The sequence below is a fragment of the Marmota flaviventris genome, chromosome 4, assembly GCF_047511675.1.
Source record: "Marmota flaviventris isolate mMarFla1 chromosome 4, mMarFla1.hap1, whole genome shotgun sequence".
In the NCBI taxonomy this organism is placed as follows: domain Eukaryota; kingdom Metazoa; phylum Chordata; class Mammalia; order Rodentia; family Sciuridae; genus Marmota; species Marmota flaviventris.
In genome coordinates, this window is record NC_092501.1 from 158,725,167 (window position 1) to 158,743,869 (window position 18,703).

At 44.4% G+C, this 18,703-nt stretch overlaps 1 protein-coding gene across 1 annotated transcript; it reads right to left on the bottom strand.

The window, feature by feature from the left end:
- Positions 1-5,559: 5,559 nt before the first annotated feature.
- On the bottom strand, positions 5,560-13,570 carry Mettl21c (methyltransferase 21C, AARS1 lysine). The gene is made up of 4 exons (XM_027938785.2): positions 13,444-13,570; positions 10,404-10,555; positions 6,471-6,588; positions 5,560-5,954 (listed from the first exon to the last, which is right to left on the bottom strand). Exons 1-4 carry the CDS (start codon positions 13,568-13,570, stop codon positions 5,560-5,562), a joined length of 792 nt encoding a protein of 263 aa, XP_027794586.2.
- Between the last annotated feature and the right edge of the window lie 5,133 nt (positions 13,571-18,703).

The following is an 18,703-nucleotide window of genomic DNA, read 5'->3' on the forward strand; positions in this document are numbered from 1 at the left end:
GTTGGTCTTAATTTTTCATAAATCAAATTGGGGGTTAAAACAAATAATATATATTAAATCTACAGACAAAAAAATAAACAAGTAATTTATTTTATACCGTTTCTTATAGGCTTGCAATTATTTGAATATATTTCCAGTTCTTATTGTGTGAATGGCTTTTGTGTATGTTCAGCTTTTTATTATCTTTTTTTTCCTGGTTACTATTCTTGCTTCTTTTATCCTGCCTCCATGAAATAGACAGAAATAGATAATATTAAAACATCTGTAATCACTTATTGAATAGCAAATTGTTTGTGTGTATGTGTGGTTTTTTTCATCTTGTTCCTATAGAATTTTACTGTTGTAAAAGACCTACCAACTAATCTAGTCTAAGTCACTCAGAACTGCTTTTTATCTGATGAAAGCATTAGAGCCTTTATAAGAAAACACAAATATACACAAAAAACATTTTGCACACAGTGTCCACAGTCAAAAGTTCTTTGTGAACAGCCACTTGGACATGTTCTCTCATGGTATGACAAGTACTTTCATCTGCACACATTGAAATCCCCATATAGTATAGATTTAGTCCTGTAAGAGAATGAAAATCTGGAAAGAGTACCGGGACTACTTCTCAAGCTCACCCTGCCAACTGACTGATTCTTTGACCACCTCGGGCAGGTTCCTACATCAATTGGTCATGGCCCTGGGGCCTTCTGTTTTTGTAATGAGGGTTTTATTGGACTGCACATTGCTTCACAAATGTTACAGCCAGGGGCAGCTGCTGGGTTCTGTCTAGATCTTACTGTGCTGCCTTGGGGACAGGAGAACCTGAGTGAGCTCTAGAAGAACATGTCAGCAAAATCATTCCTGTTTCTTTCTATGTGATTAGATTAAGAATAATGTAAGAAAGGATGCAAGAGGTAAGATGGTGTTTTTCAGTCTGCTTCTGGTCAGAGTAGCCAGCGTTTGCCCCATACCCACTGAAAACAAAGAGGTGGGTAAAGATAACTTTTTAAAGAAACATTACAGAGTGTGTGCTCAATACTAGTTCCGTGACCCATTTCCAGTGATAAGCAGCTCCCGATCATTACTGGTGATTTTGCTGTCATGTGATTTCTCAGTCCTAATATTACCTGCATCTTTATCCCAGAACAGTCCAGCATGATCCTCCTCTGGGACACCACAAATCTCAAGACACCTCTTTTTCACTTTATCCCACCCCAAGAAGTCCAGGGTGCAATGCTGGAAGTGCAGCCTTGCTGTCTAACCTGGCTCAGGCAATGACAAGCCTATGCCTGACCAGGAAACTACAGTGTTGGATTTGGTGTGTGAGCTCCGGCTCAAAAATTATTTAATCTGAATTAACAGTCTTGTGTAGTTTTCATTCTCTGCACTCACAGCCCAACAGCATTAGGAATATATGTGTATCTTCTTCACCTCTAGGATCCAAGAAGCCTGTGTGTAGGGAGATGGATAAGAGGGCCCCTTTTCACCACTAGCCCATCCAAAAACAACTTGCAGGGAGGGGGTTTCTTCAAGAGTAAGAAATAAATGAGCTCAGAACCATGAGTCTGAACATTATAAACCAAGACGAGAAAACCAACATCGTTAGTAAAGGACACTAAATTGAAAAAGGAAGCAGACACATCCCTTCCTAGGAACTCCAGGAAAGGAAGGTGTGTCATTCTAATAGGAAGGACACCTGGGCATCTGTAGGCAGGTCTCTGCACATGCACTCTGGTCCCCAGGGACAGTGGATCAAGAGGTGTTGGGGAACTTTGTCTTTTCTGCAGAATACCAGCTATAGGGTGTATTGGTTATTTATATTGCTGAGTAGTTCTGCATTGTACGATGTAAACACATTTTGTTTACCCACATCTAGAAAGAAAACTGCTGTTGAATGGTATATTTCCTTTCAAACATTGGAAGAAACCAGCAAACTGTTTTCCAAAGTGGCTATACCATCTTGCATCCCCACTTTCGAAGTGTGAAAGTTTTATACACCCTCACAGATACTTGATATTTTTCAGCTTCTTAACTTTAGTTATTCTAGTGTTTGGTTGAGTTCTAGTATCTCATTGTGGATTTAATTTGCATTTCTATTACAAATAATAAACATTTGTGTATCTTCTTTGGTGGAGTTTCTGTTCTAGTCCGCCACCACCACCCTTATTTTTTCAGTTGGATTGTCTGTCCCATTATTGAGTTGTAGGAGTTTTGGATACAACCCCTTTTCCAGAAATGCTTCATAAACATTTTTGCCCAGTGTTGGTTTTTTTCCCCCTTTGGTACTAGGAATGGAACTCAAGGGCACTATGCTCCTGAGCCATATCCCAGCCCTTTTTATTTTTTGAGACAGGGTCTCACTAAGTTTCTTTAGGCCTCACTAAGTTACTAAGGCTGACCTTGAACTTGCAGTCCTCCTGCCTCAGCCTACAGGTGTGTACCACTGCACCCAGCCCAGTGTATTTCTTAATTGTGTCTTTTGAAGAGTAAAGATTTTTAATTTTGATAAGGTTAAGATCACAATTTTTTTCATTTATGATTTGTATTTCTGGTATCACAGCTAGGGTAATCTTTGGCTAACCCAAGGTAATGAAGATTTACCTTGGTTCCTTCTGGAAGTTTTACAATTGGCATAGCTGTAGCTCTTGAATTTAGGTTTATGATCTCTTTCAATTTAATTTTTGTGTATGCAGTGAAAGAAGGTTCAGGAGTGTGTGTGTGTTTATGATCATTCTAATACCACTGGTTTTAAAATCTATACTTTCCAATTAAATTATCTTGGCACTTTTGTCAAAATCAGTTGACCACACACGTGGGTCAACTTCTGAACTCTGTTTTCCGTTTACCAACATGCCTATGTTAATATTAACTGACTTGGTTACTGAAACTCACACGAACGAATGATGTCCAGATTGACTTAACCTTTCCCACCCTCGCTCATTGGACAGAGGCAGCAGCCACTGGGTGGGTCATCAGGAATCTAGGTGAGCATCCCCTGCTTGCCAAACATTGTCCAGCTGTGAAGACATCTGTCATTTCCTACAACTGTTCATCTGCTTTGGGGGCCTGATCTTATGATTTCTATATTCTAGGAGAGGTCATTGCAAAAGGCATTTTTCTTCCCTTTTGAGAGAAGGAAATTAAGGCTATTGCCTCAGCCAAGAATTAACTTTATTGTTTATCTACTTGGTGGAAGTAGGAGACACAAAATAAAATCATGGCATTTGCAGGTAAATGGGTGGCATTGGAGAAGATAATGCTAAGTGAAGTTAGCCAATCCCCAAAAAATAAATGCAGAATGTTTTCTCTGATATAAGGGAGGCTGATTCATAGTGGGGTAGGGAGGGGGAGCATGAGAGGAATAGGTGAATTCTAGATAGGGAAGAGGGGTGGGAGGGAAAGGGAGAGGGCAGGGGATTAGCAAGGATGGTGGAATGTGATGGACATCATTATCCAAAGTACATGTATGAAGACACGGATTGGTTATCAACATACTTTATATACAGAGATATGAAAAATCGTGGTATATATGTGTAATAAAAATTGTAATGCAAAAAAAGTACATGTATAAAGACATGAATTGGCGTGAACATACTTTATATAAAAAGATATGAAAAATTGTGCTCTATATGTGTAATAAGAATTGTAATGCATTCTGCTGTTGTGTATTTAAAAAAATAAAATCAAATTTAAATTAAAACCAAAAGAATATAAAAATTTTTTTCTCTCATTATTTTAAGTATTAATTTTAAAATCTTGCAAATGAGATTTTTATCAGAGAGCTCTTGATGTTAGTTGATTAATACTAGTTATTTTGAAAGAGAAGAAATTTTAATCTATCTGCAGAAATTAAGGAATATTTTAAAACATCACCATGGTATTCCTTGGAGACTCAGGTTCTTAATTGACAACATCAATCAAGGAGAACACAGGCAAATAAATATTTGAAATTATATCTAGAATATGTATTTTACCCTTAAATTAAAAAAAAAAATTATAAGTGTCTTTAAAGTTCTTTTAGAAATAACCATGTAGTAGTCTTAGCAACCAATACTAACTGCTTTCTCAATCATCACATCTTTAGAATAGTTCTTGACCTCAAAGTATGTCTTCCAGGTTCTTCCTCAGGAGTGTGTCTGTTCCTTTTGACCTTTTCATTTTAATTAGAATCAGCTGGACGAGTTGCACAAGCATGCATACTGGGATTTTGGTAATGACTGCATAACGTGTTGATAAATTTGGAAAAAAAAATTGACAGCTTTGAAATGTTTGCCAATGTACAAACTTGGTTTGTTTCTTCATTAGATATCATTAAGCTTTTAAAACATTGCTATAAATTGTGTTCTCATATATTTTTGGTATATATTTATTTCTATATATTTGACATTGCATTATAAGTTGTGACTTTATTGAAATTTTGTTTTCTATTTGTGGCTAGAATTTATAAGTGATGTTGAGATTTGCCTGTTGACATTTGACAGGCTTGCTAAACTCAAATTCCAGTAATTCCACTGTAGATTGCCTACAGTTCCAGGAGTCAGCAAACTATGACCTGCAGGCCAGATCCAACTCACAGCCTGTTTTCACAGGCCAAGAATAGTTCTTAACCTTTTAATAAATGATTGTAAATGCCCAAAAGCAAGGAACAGTCTCCAGAAACAGTGAGTGGCCTGCTCAGTCTAAAATATTTATTATCTGGCCCTTTACAGAAAGTTTGCTAGCCTGGCACAGCACAATCATCATCATCTGTGAATAGTGCAGTTTTTAGTTCTTCTGTTTTATTTATTTTCTTTATTTTACCACATTAGCTAAAATCTCCAGTGTAAAGTAAGAAAGAAACAGTGGTAGCTGAGAGTTTTAAATTCTTCCCTATCTCAAAGGATAAGCTCAATTTCTTAAGTATGTTATTTTTTTTTTAATTTTCTATAGCTTTTATCGGACTAAAAATTCCATTCTTTCATAATATTTAAGAACTTTGATCATAAAATTACAAAGAAACAAGACAATCAAGAAGTTCACCTTGAAATTGTCACAGGTAATAGACACAAAGGGAGGGGATTTGTACAAATTCTCCTAAGAAGTTCCTAAGACAGAACCTGTTTCTTCATTCCAGCAGTTTCTGTATTTTCTACTTTTAATCAATGTGAAACCGATACATTTTCTATCACTCAAAATTCTTCCCCTTTGCTACAGTTAAAATCTGTATGAGTAGTTTCTTCAAACTGTTATAATGACCTTTTCAAGCTCAGTGTCAAAAAGCATGTGAAAAAGTATGTTGACAAGTGCAAAACCTGAGCTCAACAGCAGAAACAAGGGAGAAATCCCTTTGTTCATTAACTTACTCGTGTCAGACCCGTTGAACACAAACTGAGACTCTTGCAAGTCAACAAAATTACTTTCATGTTATGTTTTTCTCTGTAGATATTTTATTATTCAAATAATCTGAAATATATTTAAAGTTGCTTTAGTATTAAGTTACATCTTGTAAGTTCACGAGTTGTGAATCCGATTGCCTGTGCCACTTCTAACATGATTCAAAAGAGACTCATTTTGAAAGACAAGTTGTTTTATTTAGTCCCATTTTAATGTCCCCTTAAAAAGTTTGACTGTTGACTCTGGATATTCAGCTAAGAGAGTCGTATCAAAAACCTGCTTGAATTTATCTAAGAATTCATAATCTGTGCTGAACCTGAACTTGTTTGCCCAAAGTACCACGGTCCCCTGCTGGGAAAGGTGCACCATGGTGAGGAGCAGCTTGTCCAGGAAGTAATGGTGGTACACCACGTCGGAGGCCAAGACATAGTCGTAATGCAGGGCTGCCCTGGGGAAGTTCTGCTCCAGGTCTTGCCCCCACACCAGTTCCTTCACTTCAGGCAGATGTGCTGTGCATTTCAGGGTATTTTTTAAGAGATTGTACTGAAGGTTTCCCAGGACATCAGGTAAATCCGTTGCTGTGACTTGAGCTCCTAAATGAGAGAGAGATGGTAACAATCACCTGGAAACTTTCGGGCGGCCAGAGTACTGATACACTCCGGGAGATCATAAGAGAACCAGGCCCTCGGCCTGCGCTTGCCATAGCTCAGGCTGGACAGTTCTTTCTTGTGTGTGGGCCGATTCTGAACACAGCAAGGTGATTAGTAGGCTCCCCAGTCTCTCCCTCCCCCGCCCCCAGATGTCAGTAACTGCAAACCCTCCACCCCACTCCTGAGGTGAAGACCTCCAGGGCTCAGAGTCACCTCTGGACTCTCAACTTAGTCACTTTGAAAACAAGGTGAGCTCGAGGAGTTGCTCAGCCTCTCCAGGACTCGGTCATCTCTGCAGGTGACAGTCACGATTCCTGGCGCATGGCATTTTGGGGAGATACAGTGAGTGAAATTGTGGCCAAGCTCCTACCACAGCCTGCCTGCCACACAAAAAGCACTCTGTCATTGTCACCGTGAAGGTCTTTTACAACACGATCAGGAAGGAAGGAAGGAACAAACCTAGAATACTGGCCACGATGGAAACAAGGCCTGGTCCAGCACCAATTTCCAGGATTTTGGCATCTTGGAGATTCAACTCCTCTTGATGTTCTTCCAAATACTGGCACAAAGCTGTAGCCTAAAACACAGGAACAACCAGGACTTTCACCTGAGAACTGGAACACTGGACACCAGGAGCAACCCCTCTACCCTCAGAGTTAAAGACTGAAAGACATTTTCTATTTATTGAAGGGTTCAAAAGAACCAAAATCTCATTCAATGCCATATTTAGACCCCTGGAACATAAAAGTTATAATAAATTGCATGTCACAAACTGGAGAAACAAATTCATTAAATTGACTATACTAGCTATGACCAATTCCCCCCCTCCCCCCAAAAAAGCAGGGGGTGGAGATCTGTAGATTAGCTCAGCTCTTACAAATTGGGGAGATGTAGCTAAACAGCGACTTCTTCCCCTGATTTCATCATTTTGGGCCTGCAGCTGCATTTAGAGTGTTGTATCAACTTGAAAACTTCTCTTCCCAATCAATCAAAATTCAGCTTCGTTAGGACTGTGCTATCTTGGACAACTGGGTTGTTTCTTGGGTTCTTGTTTTCTTAAATGGTTCATCAAAGAAACAGACTATCAGAACAGCGCTTCTGCAGGATGGAGATTCCTTGGAAAACTGGGAATGGAACCACCATTTGACCCAGATATCCCTCTCCTTGGTCTATACCCAAAGTATAGAAGGCTTAAAAACAGCATACTTACAGGGATACAGCCACATCAATGTTTACAGCAGCACAGTTCACAATAGCTAAACTGTGGAACCAACCTAGATGCCCCTCAGTAGATGAATGGATAAAGAAAATGTGGCATATATACACAATGGAATATTATTCAGCATTAAAAGAGAATAAAATCATGGCATTTGCAGGTAAATGGATGGAGTTGGAGAATATTGAAATTAGCCAATTCCAAAAAAACAAATGCCAAATGTTTTATCAGATATAAGGAGGCTGATTCATAGTGGGGTTGGGAGAGGGAACATGGGAGGATTAGATCAACTCTAGATAAGGTAAAGGGATGGGAGGGGAGGGAAGGGGGCATAGGGGTATAAAAGATGGTGGGATGAGATGGACATCATTACCCTAAGTACATTTAAAAAGATGTGAATGGTGTAAATATACTTTGTGTACAACCAGCAATATGAAAAATTGTGCTCTATATGTATAATATGAATTGTAATGCATTCCACTGTTATATATAACAAATAAGGATTTAAAAAAAAAAAAACAGTGCTTCTCAAACTTTAGTGTGCCAACAAATGCCCCGGGGTAGCTTATTAAAGATGCAGATCCTTCTCTTGTAGCTCTGTCTCAAAATTCTGCATGTCTAGAGAAGCTCCCAGTGAAGCCAGCCTGCTGGCCTGCTGACCACACTCTGAGTATGGACAAGTTGTTCATTATACATGAAACCAACCATCTCTCTCCTTTATTCATTCTATTCTGTCTCTACCTTGTCCTGACATTTCTGGGTTTTTTTTTTAATTTTTAATATTTATTTTTCAGTTTTCAGCGGACACAACATCCCTGTTTGTATGTGGTGCTGAGGATCAAACCCGGGCCGCACGCGTGCCAGGCGAGCGTGCCACTGCTTGAGCCACATCCCCAGCCCCGTCCTGACATTTCTGGAAAGAGAAAATGAATGTTCAATTTGCATTGCTTCTCCAGGCGTTATTTATGTAAAGGAAGTGTCCACTAGCAATGCCCTGGGCTAGAGAGAACAAGAACAACTGTGCATAAGAAAGTTATTTAAGTAGCCTAGCACTGGGGAAGGAACATTGAGATGAAAAACTATTGAGCTCTATAATTGGTTTTTATGTTTTGGCCCCAGATATAGATATGCTCTTCTGCCTCTGGACTCCAGGTTCTAGTCTAGGTTGGCCAGGGTGATTCCAGACCTGCCACTTATGATTGCCAGTAACAAGGCTAGTACTGCAGATTTTACCCCATAAGTCACTTTATTTCATCCTCATGTGTGCATAGGGAATGGACACATGCAAACATGAATATCACCTTTTTCTCTACTGCCAAGGTATTTGGTGGCAGAGCTAGAGGTAAGCAAACCAATTATAAACTAATTGCAATGATTTCAGGGAGATAGATATATACCAGGTTGGGGGCAGCACATGATAGAGGCTGCTGGGAGTCAGGGCTGCATTCTGGGTGCCAGGGAGAGGTGAGCCAAGTGTGGAAAGATGAGGGGGCGGGGCACTCCAGGTGAGGCCACCTGGTGAGACAATGGTGTCAAATAGCACCAACCTGCAGCACTTGGCAAGGCACTCAGAGTTGAGAAGGGGAGTTTTGAGGAAGGAGTTGAGTTTTTCTGTGAAGGCATTCAATAAGAGGAGAGTGTCACTGGCATGGCCAGAGGACACATGCTGCCCTGTCCTCCAGGAGGGTCTGGCCCCAGTCAGAGGTCATCTGGAGATAAAAGCCTTCTCAGGAACAGCTACAACTTTTGACATGACAAACACCCATCCCTCTTAGCCCTGTGAGCAAACTCTAAAAGGAGCTCCTTCACAGATTCCGCCCCTGCAGGCACCCAGAGGGTCTTCCCACTTGACATGCGATTCTCCTAAAGCTTTCAGGGGATCCCAAGAGAGGTGGGTTTGGGTGCATAAATGGCTGAGGCCTTAGCGTAAAACAACTGAGTGGACAAATGTGCCGTTTCCATTCCTAATCTGTTACCACCGCTCTGGTTGTCTATTTGCTAAATGCATTAGAATAGGAAGCTTCGGAAGGCATTAGGTATTATCAAACTTATTAAAGCAAAAGAAAGCCTTTGTTTGAAGAGAATCATACTCATGAATAAGGTTCTGCTTAGAAGGGAGCAGAACCCTAAAAACCGGGGACCCTTTGGCTCCTCTTCTCCCAGTTCACTTGCTACCACTTCCCAGGACTGCCTGGACAGCTCCTGAGAACCTCTTGTCATGAACTTCTGCTCGAGATCCTGGACCAGGAGATGTGCCTCACTGGGGAGTTTTTAAGACATGCAGGACCACAGACATGCACACACTCACACCATTCCACACCTGAATCACAGTCTGCATTTAATAAGATCTCAGTGTGACTCAGAACCGAAAGGCTGAGAAGTTCTGCTCTGGAGCCTTTCTAAGCTCAGGCTGACAGCCTTTAGGTGGAAAGAGCCATGTGTGCCCCAGGAGAATGGCTTTATCATCAAGCCAAGGAAGCTTTCTGAACTCCCTTGTCCTTAGTCAGGAGGTGAGAATAGTGTTGCATTAATAATTACAATTAATGTAGGCTTACGTGTAGCCCTGCATTTGTTATAACCATGTCAGGAACTAGACATTACCTCTACTCCAGGTTTCAAATGTGGAAATGGAGGCAATTGGAGGTGCAGTGAGCACCTGGGCCCCTGCAGCTTGAAAATGGCAGGTTTTCCTCCATTCTTGCACCATCCTTGCTGGGCCGTCACAGGGGTGACATCAGGTGGAATAATACCTCCTAAATATTTCTGTGAAAATGTCCATCAAGTCAAGGAGGTATGGATGGCCAAGAGCCAGTGGGTGTGACCCAAAGGTGCCTATGGCAAAGTCTAAACTCTAAATTCCTGATATTCTTTTTTTTTTTTTTTACTTAGCAATTGTATTCATGCTGCATTCTACTTCCCAATAAGGTCAGGTTTGTTTAACATAAAAATATTGTTTAAGGAACATCGCTTAAAGCAAAACCAATGCTTCCGAAGGAAATGCTATGCTTCTTTGGGGTCCAAGCACACCACCAGCATCTCTGGGGGACCAGGTAATCCATCCTCAACTTGAGAAGCACAAGAGATAGAAGTAGGTGGCCACCTGCCCACAGCAACACAGATGTACAAAACTGTCATCTTCAGAAAGACTAAGGGCACAAACGTCACCATGCGCTCACCGCTGGCCACACCACAGCTCCATAGCTCTCTATCGACTCTTGGATGACGATCTTCTTGCCGGCAAACTGGTAATGCTCCTGAGTGTAGCTGGCATAATCTGTCGGAACGAATTTCTGGAGGCTACGAAGAGACGATTCTATGTTGTTAGCGTCTGTGAAGCACAAAAATAAGACAGGCTTCATGCTCCATCGATCCGGGGTGAACCTACACTGGGTAAGACGGAGGAGACCAGCAATGTTTCCCCAAGTGGGGCAGTGCCATCAACCAGTGTCTGCAATTAACACCAAACTGTGTTCTATGAGGGGATGGGACACAAGGTTCAGATGTGACCTTTTCATCATGCAGCAAAATACTGAAGGAGGCCCTTGGCTTCTCCCTTCTGCTGAAGAGGTGAAGACCATCCCCAACTTGTGTTCTGGGTCAGGAGAAAGGGAAATTATCAGGAAAATGGCACCTGAGAGCAGACTCTCTGCAATTAAGGAGGATCTAGGTGAACACGAACCGGGCTATTTTTAGATCTTGACGTGAAGTAACATTCCCACACGCTGACTGCCGCGAGCTCCCAAAATCCTTCCCGCAACTGCCCCTCAAAAGGCACAGGCCATAGAGTGGGGCGGCTGTCACATGAGACCTGGCTATTAAGTTACTAAGGCTTTAAATACTCCTTTAACCCCCATGACCCACGATAGCAGCTCTCGAATAGCAGATAAAATGAGGGGAAGAGCGCCTGACGGGGCTGACATCACAGAATCGCACATGGTTAAGCGTTTCCCAGAAGGTTTCAGAGTAAAAGAGCCGCGGGTATAAGTGTCAGGAGGGAGGATGCTGCGCGCATGCGCACTCAGGGACCCTGCCTGGTGGGGGCGGAGGGGGGCTGTGGACGCTGGGAAGGGATTAGCAGGGAGGAGTTTCCTAGCCCAGGGACTGGTTTTATCTGCAGGAAAGTTGCCTTGTTGCCTGGGATACGATAGAAGATCTTTAACCAGCAGTGAAATGTGGGCTTGAGAGAAGAGCTGTCGGTTAACATCTGAAGCGCCCTCATCAGAAGTAGCCACTCAAGGTGGAAGAGGGAGATGTGGATACCTGGAAAGTGAGCCTTGGAAGAAAGCTGATCTGCAGGCCGCCCCTCGCAGGCAGGTCCCACAGCTATTTCCGACATCACTGATTTCAGAGTGCACCCGAGTGGCTCTATGCTGGGAGGCTGACCCATCAGTACGGGAATGTGCAGTGAGCATTGGAAATACCAGTTGATGATGTCCGTTGAGGATAATTATGAAGAAAGGGCCCAGAAATGTCTATGTAGGTTTCATTTCTTTTTGTCCTTTTTCATTGTACTTTACTGAAGTATCATTTGCAGTATCTTAGGAGATGATCCTTGACCACGGGTGAAGTGAGTCATTTGTAAATGAGCAGAGAATGCCCTGAGCTCTGCCCAGTGTTGCTCATGGCCATGGCTCTCCTTTGTGTGTTCTACCACTTGGAAGAGGAATCTCAAAAAGGTGAGCTTCCCTGAGCTGGTAGGTGCCTGGCAATAAATAGCCAATGTGGCCTGAGACTGGGCTCTTTGCTGTCACATGCCCTCCTGTCAGGGGTGGTCAGAGGCTGCCAGGTAAGGAGGAGACTTTCGGCCTTCACTTGCCTCTGTCATAGGAGGCGATGCACACTGAACAAAACCAGCCCGGCACTTCTGAGTGACCGAGGAGGGCCAGCTCCTCACCCGCGGGCTGAGAGGCAGAAGCCAGGACAGGCCGCCTGTGCTGAAGCAGGTGGAGCAGCCACATGTGAGAGACGGAAAAAGCCCTGATTTGTAGTGTCTGGCAAAGGCCCTGGTGCAAATACTCCCACCGTGGCCGAGTCTCAACTTCTGCCACTTGAGGGGAAATACAGGCAGCCGCACACGGCCCAGCGATATTGCCTGCACACAGACCAGCCCCCAGAAACCACCTCAAGAGCATGGCTGAGAGTGAACTGGAGTAAAGTAACTGCTGAGGAGCTTTGAGCATTTATTGTTTTGGCTTCTTAATAGACAATTGCCTTTAATATAATCTATTGAATTCTAAGTCTATATATTCTAAATTTTAATATGGCATGTTCCGCAACCAGAATTCCTGAAATTCAATGCCATCTCCAGCATGCTGCTGGGGTGGGAGACTGACAGCAGCCAGCACCTGCCAGCCCCTGCGCCCCTGCCCTCTGCTCAGGTGCACCTTCCTCCCTTCCTCCCAAGGACGGCCTGTTGGGGACTTATCTTTCTCTCAGAACTGTAGGAAAAGTTGGTGGATTGATTTTGCATAGCTCATCCCTTCACAAGTAAGTAAACTGACAAAGAATGAGCTTAACGGTGTACTTTTCTGATCAACATTATTAAGAAACACTGGCTTACAAATGTTTTCCCATAAGACCCCCTGAAGTTCTACAAACACAGAAAATTGTATGACTGCAGCACTTTAAATATTTTCATCTATTTTGTCTATGCTAGCCTGCTAGTTCAGAGATCAGATCTGAGAGAGAAGGTAGAGTTGCATTTTTATGTAAATGAGTCAGTAAAAATAAATAACATGCTCATTTAGTAGAGTTAAGACATATTTGTACTCTATAAATGATTGTGTTTTAAATGGCGCTTATGATACCATTTTTATGTCTGTTATTTATGTATTTCTGAAGCTGTGCCCAGAAATGCAGCTACACTGCCACTCTGCTGTCCTAGTGGAGAAATGCACCGTGATTGACAAGGGTCCATCACACTGCTGGAATGCATTTCGGCAAAGAACAAACTATATTTTAAAGTTCTTGTTACAAACATATGGCAATCTCAGATTTAAATACAAGATAAAACAAAGTTGCAGACTTGATAAAGCGAATGAGAAAATCGGGGTGATGTTTCAGTCTACACACAAAGGCGTTGTCAACCATGCTTCATTGTGGTAAGAATTTAGAGTTAAAAGGAAATGGAAATTCTTGCGGCCGAAGTTAACTTGAAAATGTCATCGTTAGGAAAGCAACTGAGGAAAGCTGTGGCAGTGAAGAAAAGGAGTTTACCTCCTGGGGGTCCCCTGGTGCCATCTTCCTGGAGAGCCCCCTCCTCCTCCTCCAACCAGCCACCTGGGGAGTTCGGTGCCTCTCCCAGGCACAGGGACTGCTGCGCAGAGCTGAGACACACGTCCATAGCTGGAGCCTGCTGGGAGGAAAGAACTGGACAAGACCCGTGTCACTTGGCCCAAGGAAAGTCTGACTCTCCCTGAAGGATCCAAAGAGTGTAGCTTATCGCCTTAGCATGTGCTGAGCCGAAAAGAGCGACTGCTTTTCAGCTTAGTTCCCTGGGAGAGCCAGGAGCCACCCAAGGAACTGCCATTTGGCTTTGCAGAGCAAGGTACAGAGAGAACATGAAACACAACCGAGTCCACACATGGAGAAACGCAAACTCAGAGCAGGTGTAGCCCGGGAACAAGACTGTCACTCGGGGCTAGAGCAAGGTTTGGTTATTTTGCAACCTTTGCCATTCTCTAGTGTCACCCAGTGTTGTAACACATCACTAAGTTCTGGGGATCTAAAAATGCATTTCCAATAACTTTTGGATCTGAATTCCAATAAAGAAGACCTGCCCCGCTTTGCATACCATTGGGGATAATAAAGGGTAATGGCATCATGGCCGAGCAGCCAAGCCAGGGTTTGGAGCAAGCGCCAGGCTGCTCTACTTTCATCTGAGGCTCCGCTGGAAGACGGTAGAGAGCACTGGGCTGCAAGCCAGGAACCTGGCCTGGCTCCCCACTCTTCACACTTGGCAAGCCACCTAATCCCCTCAGCATCCATTTCCTCACCAGCAGAAAGGGGATGACAGCATCTGCCCTGCTCATGGGGCAACGGTGAGCGACAGAAGACCCAAAGTGATTATAAACCACCGAGAACTCCGCCTGCCTGGGCACAGGAGACCTGGCTATGGCATCAACGCAGAAATGCCCAAGGCAGCCTGAGGACCACCGTGCTCACCACTGCCCAGCACAGTGCTGTAGTGCTCTGTGTGTACCTTCTCAACAACCCCCTGAATCAGGCACTGTTGTTACATCCTGTCTCAGGTGGGGAATCCAGACAGGGAGAAATTGAAAAGCAGCCCAAGAGCAGCTGCAGGTGGCCAGTGACAGGGCCCTGAGGCAGAGCAGGAGCCCATCTGCAGACCCTGCCTGGTGCCCACCAGTCAGCGCAGCCCAAGCTGCCTGGGTTCAGCCTTAGTGTTCCTTGTCTAGTTTGCCCTGAAATTACTTGCAACACTTGGCTTGGCTCCATGCTGTGACAGTGACAGCCCTGGTCTTTCCCACAAAACATAAATGCTTTTCCTTACCCATTTTTACCATCTGGGTTTATTCTACACACGCTGTGTCCTATTGTCTCAGCCAGTAGAGGATGGCAACCAGACACCCAACCCACCCATGACTACCGAGCATGTAAAAACCACACCGAAGCCAGCTATTAAGGTGAGGAGTTGACCAGTGAACAGGCACACAGAGAAGGACCCCAGCCCTGTGCAGCATCTGGAATTCCATCCCACACCCTGACAGGGGGCCTGCCCCTCTCACCTCCAGGCATCAGAATCACACAGGAAGTAGGCTGTGGTGCAGGTAATGTGATGTTTTCACTGACTCTAGAATCAGCCATTCAAACATTTGCCCCCGTTCTCTAACTCACTCACCAGTGGAAACTGTTCTACCAGTCTGTGCTACGCAGGAGTTTTTTTCTCTTGCAGATACTTGCTCCTTCTTTTCCACTTCCCCACAATTTCAGGAAGTTAATGGTTCTGCCTAAAAAATAGCAGACTGGCTACTGAAAAGTACACAGTAGGTCCTGAGTGCAGACCTCTCAGCTCTGGTGAGACGCCTGCATCTGGCGGCTCCACCATAAGTGATCTGCGTTGAAAGCGCAGATAATGTCCCCCCTCCTAGGAGGGCTCTGGGTATTGAGAGCCGTAACCCACCCAAGCCTCTCACACACACAATATCAACTGCTAGCGTCATCTCCAGGCTTCAGAGGAGACCGCAGTGTGACACTGCATGTGGAATTCCCACATGTCACCCTGAGATGCAGCACATTAAGTTCAAGACATTTCTGCATCTGGCACACAAGAGAAGAAGAGCTGTTTCCAGTCAAATACCTGCTATACTTTTCCTTGTGAGACAAAGTCACTCCTTCCCTGTCATTATAGTTGACATGACAGATTCCCTCCCAAAAGACAGCAGTACATTGAAAAACAAGCCAGAAAAATAAGTCCTATAATCTACTTAGTGTCTACACTGTACATTCATATATTTTAAAGATTTGGACAGTTTTTTTTTTAAAAAAGATTATTTGTTAGTACCCTCAAAATGATTTCTGTTAGATATGCCTTTACCTTATGGAGCAGAAGAGATTTGAGGTTTCTGGGCACCCTTTAATCATGATGTTTATATAGATCTGTCCTGAAAGGATTAGCTTTTCATGAACAACAGCCAGCCAGTGGAAGCTCAAGTTATTTAGGGGAGCATTACCCGCCACTATGCAGAGGCACATTGCTTTGCTATATTCTCTCTCATGCTCTCTCTTCCCCAACACACATACACACACACACACACACGCACACACACACACACACGGGGGGGCGGGGGGAGAGAGACCTTGCAACATGAAATGGAATTTCCCTCAAAGGATCCATAAATATGGGGCTGGGGTTATCTTTCAGCGGTAGAGCGCTTGCCTCGCATGTGCAAGGCCCTGGGTTCGATCCTCAGCACCACATAAAAATAAACAAAAGTTATTGTGTACAGCTACCAAAAAAATAAACATTAAAAAAATCCATGAATATAACTCCAGCAGAACAGAGGCTTCCGGGAGGGTGCCCAGCTGCTGTGGTGTGGTTTCAAGGTGGACTTCCATTTCACTTTTAAAAGAAGTGGCGGTGTGGCAGCTGGGGTCTTTACCCACTTACAAACTTTGTGCTCATCATCCAGACTCCTTGAGGCTCAAGGGAGGGGAGTGTCTGCTGCAGACTCTGCCCAGGACCCGATCAGGGCAGCCAGAAATAACATGAGCCTCTACCCAGAGGAAAGGAAGATGTTGGTGAGGAAGGAAGGAGGACATCTATCCATTAGAAGGGACTTGAGTCAAAGGCTTAGAGTTGCATCTGGGCTGTTTCAGAGGGGCAGCAGGAATAGGATATCAGAAATACTCACCCCCCAAAAAGGAGCAAGCCACTGTGATTTACTTAATGAAATAAGGGACAGCTAAAGGAAGGAATAAAATTACATGCTCCTTAATAGAGCTCGGAAACCCTTAAAATAGAATATGGGTCATGTAAAGTAAAGCCTCAGGCAAATGGGAATTATCTAATTATACGTAGGGCTCTGTTCAACCAGCAGCTGAATGGATACTGACTTACTCCAACCTTCGCACTCACTTCTCTGCCATTGCTATTTTTTTGCTCTTTATGTCAGTTTCTTGGAACTCCAGAGCTTTGTCTGGATGTGTTGTGGTGCCATAGCTTCGGGGTCTTCTCTCCAGTTCCTTAGGTGCTGGGGAGACCTGGCATTTTCCTGCTCCGCCATCCTACCGCCCTTCTGCTCCCCGTGGGTCCACTTCTGGGATTGCATCCTGCATTCCTGTCACTTATTCCACCAGATGTCATTGTCCCTGTAAGAATAGTTCCCTGGCACGTGTGGTCGCTGCCTTTGTTGTTCAGAGTGAATTTTCCCAGTGCCCGAGCAGCCGGGAAGACACCCAGAGGCCCGGGAGGGGCTGGCGCCGTGCACAGGGCGGGCACACATGAGTTGTTTTCAAATAGTTCAAGTGCCAGCCCATGAGGAGGGATCAAGCCCTCGGCAGGGCTCTGCAGGGCTCTGCAGGGCTCACTGATGAAGTCAGTTACCAGGAGGCGGCATGGGCTCAGTAGGAAAGAACTTTCTAACCAGCACAGCAGTGGAACAATTGATCCCAGCAGGCCCCACACACTGGAAAGGTGGGCCAGGGCTGCAGTCAGAAGACACAGATGGTGACGGCTTACCTGGGGCTGTCTGGGTGGGGCCGCTCAGCTTCCCTCCTTCAGCACAGATCCTTGTCCCTGCACTTTTTCTGATTAAAGCTGGCTCTCTGGCCCCTGGTTCTCTTGGGGGAATCCTTCCCTCCCTACTGAGGGCATCTTGCATTTTGGGGAGACTTGCTTGTTTGGTTGTCAAAACAGGAGGTGGGGTGCTAAGGGGACCCATGCACAGCAGCTGGGATGCTGATTAACATCCCGAAATGCGTAGGTCAAGCCCCAACAAAGAATGACCCGGACAGTAATCAGTAATACTCTCCAACTCTGGGTCATTCTTTGTTGGTCTTGAATGGATGGAGTTGGACAATATTATGCTAAGTGAAGTAAGCCAATCCCCCAAAAAATAAAGGCCGAATGTTTTCTCTGATTAGTGGATGTTGATCTATGATGGGGGAGGGCATGGGAAGAATGGAGGAACTTTGGATTGGGCAAAGGGGAAGGTTGGGAGGGGTCATGAGGACAGAAAAGATGGTGGAACGAGGTGGACATCATTACCCTAGGTACAAATGGTGCATCTCTACACTGTGTACAACCAGAGAACTGAAATGTTGCACTCCATTTGGGTACGATGAATTGAAATGCATTCTGCTGTCATGTACAATGAAGTAGAACAAATCAAAATTAAAAATAAAATAAAATATTACCCGCCCCAAATGTCAACAGTGCCACGTTCCAGAAGCCCTTGTCCAGACAGTGGACCAGAGCTGTCATGCAGGGTGATGACCATCCTGAGCATTCCACCTACTAGCTGAGTGACCGTGGGTGAGTACCCTGTCTCCTTTGTCCCTCGGGGTCCACGTGTGTAAAATAGAGGTGGACTAGCATTTGCAGGGCACTCAACACATGGCCGATGCTGAGCTACATCTTCCCCACCTTCCTTCCCCAGTCCTACTTAGACTGGTTTCTCTAAGATGCAGATGTGCAGACAGCGATGTGAGCGGGAGCATGTCTGGGAAGTATGAGTAACATGGGCAGAAGGTAGAAGTCACCCGAGGAGACTGCAGCCCGCAAAGGGAGTGCTGAGGAGCCGTGTCCTCAGTGGGCAACTGCACTGGACTATGGGCTGGGGAGCTGGGTAAATCTTGCATTTGACAATCATTCTACTCCCGGTTCTGAGAGCTTCAGGGTCTTTTTACAGAAACACCTCAGACACAAAGAGAGGGGCAGCTGGGTACTCAGATGCGTCTGAGCACTGTGAGGCCAGACGGAGTCTGCGACAGCCCCACCCTTCCTGCAGTCTCA

Excerpts from the sequence above, each read along its gene's own strand:
- Mettl21c (XM_027938785.2), bottom strand. The coding sequence starts at position 13,570 with ATGGACGTGTGTCTCAGCTCTGCGCAGCAGTCCCTGTGCCTGGGAGAG. Across the intron at positions 10,556-13,443 it reads CACCAGGGGACCCCCAGGAG|ACGCTAACAACATAGAATCG; the intron begins GTAAACTCCTTT and ends TGTGCTTCACAG. Across the intron at positions 6,589-10,403 it reads GAGCTGTGGTGTGGCCAGCG|GCTACAGCTTTGTGCCAGTA; the intron begins GTGAGCGCATGG and ends CCTGTGTTTTAG.